Here is a 5,240-nt window from a genome sequence, read left to right as displayed (position 1 = left end):
GGGGAGCGCCGCGGGGGGCCGGGAGCGCCGGGCCGTCCTTCGCCCGGGGTCCGTGTGTCTGCCGCGCGCCGCCCCCTGGTTCCCGCAGCGTTGTCCGTCTCCCACCTCGTCCTGCCCGGCTTGGGCGTGCGGCCCGCGGTGTTCCGGGCCGGCTTGGACTCTGCAGATCACCTTAAGGGGGTCAGGCCACCTCAGCGATGTTCCCTCCGCGGGTTGTGAGGGTGGCGGTCTGTCCACGCGTTTAGGTCTTTGGCTTTTTCCAGCCACATTTTGCCATTTTCGGATGAGGAGCCTTACGCTTCGGTTCTGCTGGGCCCGAGTGTCCAGTTCGCGTGGGATGATGCTGTGAGCGGAGTTGCTTTCTTCCGTGTGCAGACGGGCCGCCCGAGAGCTCCGCAGGTGGCCTTGTGTTGACCCTGCACTTACCCCTTGAGCTTGTTTGTTTTTCATGGTTATTTGACGTGTTCTTCGGGCTTTTCCGTGTATGAGAGCATGTCACCCGCACGTCAGTGCAAGTTTACTTCTTCCTTTCCGGTCCCCTCCTGCAGTGCTGAGTGGGGGTGCTGCAGCCACCCCCCCAAGATATGACAGCCGCCCTCCATCAGAGGAGAGGTTGGGTGTGCCTGCTTCATTCAACTTAAAAAGGTTTTATTTTCAGTCACGAGAGCATGTCGGATTTGTGGTTTTGGTGTCTTGAAATCAGTGGCTTTTCCCTTTATTCTCTTGATGTTGCATTTCCCATTATTTAGGTTTCATCGGTGGAGCCAGCCTTGCGCTTGTGGGATGAATCCCACTTGACTTTGGTGTGGGATTGTTTTCCATATAGTGCTGGATTCCGTTTGCAAATGTCTTGTTAAGAATTCTGCATTTATGTTCATAGGGATGTTGGTCTATATTTATAAAGTTGTAGTCTTTTTTTTCTTTTTTTGAGATAGTGAGAGAGAGAGAGAGAGAGAGAGAGAGAGAGAGAGAGCATGAGCAGGGGAGAGGCAGAGAGGGAAGGAGACACACAATTTCAGACTTAGACTCCAGGCTCTGAGCTGTTGGCACAGAGCCCAATTGTGGGGCTCAAAGTCATGAACTTTGTGATCATGACTGGGGCCAAAGTTGACGGTTGACCAGCTGAGCCACCCAGGTGCCCCATAAAGTTGTAGTGTCTTTGATTTTAATACTGGGATGAGTTTTGCCTTACAGTTTGCCAAGTGTTCCTCTTTTATGTTTTGAATAAAATGTTACTTTTAGATACATATTTATGTCCACCAGAAGCCTTTATTTCTGAGAAAATTATATCCTGTGTCTTCATGTGGATTGACATGTTTTACCCTCTTAAACATGGAGAATTGTGAAAATCGAAGTGAAGAAGTTTTTAAAAACACATGAGGAAGACCAGTGGCCTGGTCTTTCAGTGGTTAGCCTGCCGTGAGATGTTTGAGAAATGAGTATGTGTTTCTCAAATCAAAAATCTAGATTTCTAAGTGTTACAGAGATTGAAATCAGATGCCCAAATGTTACAAAATTAGTTTTGGAAGTTCAAGTGGGGAGTGTGATCAGTATGTTTTAGTAGTTTTACTGACATACATGGCGTTCACCAAGCTGAATTGCGTGCTTTGTGGTTTTTGTACGAACTCAGAGTTGTGCACCTGCCACCCAAGCCAGCCGGAGAGCGCACTCACCACCCCACACTGAGCCCCACGCCGTTACGGGCTCATCCTCTCTTCCTCCTCCCACCCTGGCCACCGCGAGTCCAAGGTTTCTTTGCCGATTGGCCTGTTCTGGACGTTTCCTATGAAGGACCCACACTGTGTGTGCGTGGCCTCTCCTGTCTGGCTCCTTTCTGGTGTTTTCGAGGCTCGTCTGTGCTGCAGCAGGTGTCAGCAGCAGTATGTTTTGCTGTGGTACGTGACTTTGTGCGTGCGTGCGTGCATGCGTGTGTGTGCGTGTGTGTGTTTACTCATTCTCCTTGGGGAGAGTGGTCTGTAGCCTTCATGTGCTTCTCATGGGCTTCTCCAAACCATCTCTCAAGTTTTCGGCTAAGCCCTGTTATTTAATTCTGTTTAAAAAAAAAAGAAAAGAGTGGTAATGTGATTGCTTAAAAAACGCAAAGAAAATATTTCCTAAGTTAGACCAGTAGTTGTTCTTCGTTATGCATCTGGGAAAGCATTTTAAGTGATTGATGTAGTCCTTTCGGTGTTATTTTCACTATAGATGGTTAAAATTTTTTAAAAGTAAGTTTTTAAATATTTTATTTTATTTTTTGTTTTCCTTAATAAAAATAAACCTGTGGGCTTCTTGCTGTCTTGCCTTCCTAACTTGGAAAAGAGAAAAGTAACGATCCCTGTGTCCTCACGGGTCTGGAGCATTCATGGAGACGACGCCAGGAGGCTTCCGTGGCCTTGCGGTGCTCGGGACCGTGCGGAGGGAGGCCCAGGCTGGCTTCTGGGCACCTGAGGTGCCCGTCCGCACCCACCGCGCCGCCTCCCGCCTCTCCTGGGGCCTCCTCACCCAGGGAGGCCCCCCCAGGTGCCCCCCTGGCGTGTATGGCCCCAGAAGGGTTTCCACCGGGTGACTTCTTCTGGCTCCCCGGAGGAGGCTCAGACCCCTGTGTCGGACAGGACGCTGGTGACTGTTCGCTCTCTCCCAGGCGCCGGCACGCCCCGCGGTGAAGGGCATTTTACAAGGGAGGCAATTTGCACTGAGTGCAGGTGCTTGTCCGTGCCGTGTGTCGGCGCATCCAGGTCGGGGGCCAGAACGGGGGCTGGCACGAGGCGTCCCCTCCTCACCCCGTGAGAGCCTGATCGTACTCAGAAAGGCCTTGGCCCCATCTGAGGCGGGGGCTGCCCGGACTCTGCGCCCCGTGCGGAGGGTGCCGGTCAGGGGCCACCCCGGCTGAGGGCCGGGCCTCGGCCTTCTGCTTCTGGAACGCGTGCGTGAAAGGCCGGTCTGTTGTTTTGCCGTTGACAACAGCGAGAACTGGAGCTGCGGCGCCAGCGGGATGAGCACAAGATCCGGCAGCTCCAGCGGACCGTCCAGGACCTGGAGGCGAAGGAGGAGGCCCGCCAGCGCCAGGGCCCCGAGTCGGCGCGGCTGCAGGAGCAGCGCCTCGGCCTGGAGAAGGTCCGGCAGCAGCTGCTCTGGGCCGCCGGGCTCCTGACCAGCTTCGTCGGCCGCACGGTGGACAGGTGAGCCGTGGGCCCCGCGCCCCAGCCCCGGCGGAGTGCGCCCGGGTCTCCGCCCGCCGTAAAGCAGCGGACTCCTGCTTCTCTTGCCACGTGTTCGAGGAGCGTGTGGGCAGCGCTCTCCTGAGAGATGTCGGCAGAACTGTGTTTTCTCTAACGGGAGAGAAAAACTCAAGTTTGTTTTAGACCTGTTCTCCTCCTGCCCTTTTATAATTGCTCACCCCCAGAGGATCCGGGCCAGATGCCCGGCTCCTCCTGCCCACGCCCACCGAGGCTGGGTGGCGTCAGCATCCGTGCGTTGTCCCCCTTGCCCACGCTCCTCAGCACCACCACTCACGTGACCAGGGTGTGTCTACACGGTAGAGAGACCGACAGGAGTGTTAACACTGTAATTAATTAAATTAACATTTGACTTTCCCTGTATGCATGGAAACTCAGCAAATACAGTTCTCCCGTCTGTAACTGGATTAGTTTATACAGCAGCTTAAACACTGAGCAGACTTTCCCTCCAGACAGTACATTAAACCTGATCCAGACCCCAGCGGGAAGCAGTGCTCAGGGCCTCAGCACTTCGGGAGCTGACGTGGTTCGCGGTCCGTGGCCAGAGGTTCCTGGGCTTCTCAGACTTTGCGTACATGGGGCTGCACCACCTCAGGGTTGCCACTGTCGTTAGAGGGGCCCTGTGTCCCTACCTGTGTGGACAGGGCATGGCTGTGGAAGCAGTCATAAGTGAGTCCCCTGGGGGCTGCATTGGACCCATTTGTCCTCTCTCCACGTTCTCCAAGTGGCTGTGGGTAATTGTCAGGATCTGTGTGAACCCTCTAAGTGTCTGTTTCTTTTCTCAGGACAATTAGCAATTGGACATCATCAAATGAGAAAGCAGTGACATCCTTACTGCACACGTTAGAAGAACTCAAGTCTGAGCTGAGTGCGCCCAACGCTTCCCAGGTAAGAGGTGGGGCCGCCTCCGCTGCTCCTCGCATCCCTTCCCAGAAGCGGGTGTCTTCTTGGGCATTGCCACGCGTTGTCCCCAGAAAGCTGCAGGTCCTTGCCACGTGCCCGGGCACTCCCTCCAGAGAGGCGCGGCTGCTCTGCCCCGGGACCCCTCCTGGCACAGCTGCTCCGTGCACCCCCGGGTAAGGGCCTGAGCTCCCTGTCAGCTGCGCGGGAAAGTATTGCAGTCCAGGAAGGTGATTAGAAGTCGGGGTTGCTAGGGCGCCTGGGGGCTGTCGGTTAAGCATCGGGATTCAGCTCACGTCATGATCTCATGGTTCGGGGGTTCGAGCCCTGCATCAGGCTCTGTGCCAACAGCTCAGAGCCTGGAGCCTGCTTCAGATTCTGTCTCCCTTTCTCCCTGCCCCTCTCCCCCTTTCAAAAATAAATAAACATTTTTTAAAAGTTGCGGATGCTGACCCAAACTCCTGGTGGGTGTTCTGTGGTGGCTGTGAAGTCCTCGTGCTGTTTGTGTAGGCAGCAGAGGACATCGTGCCTGCAGAGCCTGAGGGGCCAGTGTGGTGTGGCCCGCCCTACTGACCAGTGCCTCCGTCCGCGTCCTGGGCCTGCTGTAGGCTGAGCGCGACTCCCAATTACAGAAGGGACAAACCTGTGTTGAGGGGCTGACCCGTTGGACCCCTCAAGGATGAACGCACAGCGCGGCCCCTGTGTGCTGCCTCCGCTGACAGCGCTGTGAGCGGGGGTGCTCTGTAGCAGGCCAGCTCCGGCCACGCGGCCCGGGGTCGGGCAAAGTCGGTCTCGTACAGGATCGACAAGAACGTGGTCGCTGACTGTTTTCCATCCCATAGATGGACAGTTCTGCTTAGCCCCACAGGCTGCTCCTGAACCCCAAATATGGATAAAATTATCAGTCCTGAAAACACTAAGTAAAAATACACCAAGCGTGTACCTTTTTAAAAAATTTTTATGTCATTCCATCGTGAATATATACCACATCTTCTTGATCCATTCATCAGGTGATGGACATTTAGGCTCCTTCCATGTTTTGGCTATTGTTGACATTGCTGCTATGAACATTGGGGTACATGTGCTCCTATGCATCAGCATTTC

At 54.4% G+C, this 5,240-nt stretch overlaps 1 protein-coding gene across 1 annotated transcript in view; it reads left to right on the top strand.

The window, feature by feature from the left end:
• Positions 1-5,240, top strand: part of PCNT (pericentrin) — a 113,000-nt gene that overhangs the window by 94,902 nt on the left and 12,858 nt on the right. Inside the window, exons 41-42 of the mRNA XM_029940586.1 lie at positions 2,965-3,179; positions 4,022-4,124. Of these exons, the coding sequence (XP_029796446.1) occupies positions 2,965-3,179; positions 4,022-4,124 (318 nt within the window). The remainder of the gene's footprint in view (positions 1-2,964; positions 3,180-4,021; positions 4,125-5,240) is intronic.

Source organism: Suricata suricatta, chromosome 5 (assembly GCF_006229205.1).
Source record: "Suricata suricatta isolate VVHF042 chromosome 5, meerkat_22Aug2017_6uvM2_HiC, whole genome shotgun sequence".
Classification (NCBI taxonomy): domain Eukaryota; kingdom Metazoa; phylum Chordata; class Mammalia; order Carnivora; family Herpestidae; genus Suricata; species Suricata suricatta.
The sequence above is the reverse complement of the archived record's forward strand: the minus strand, read 5'-3'. Positions and strand labels throughout refer to the sequence as shown.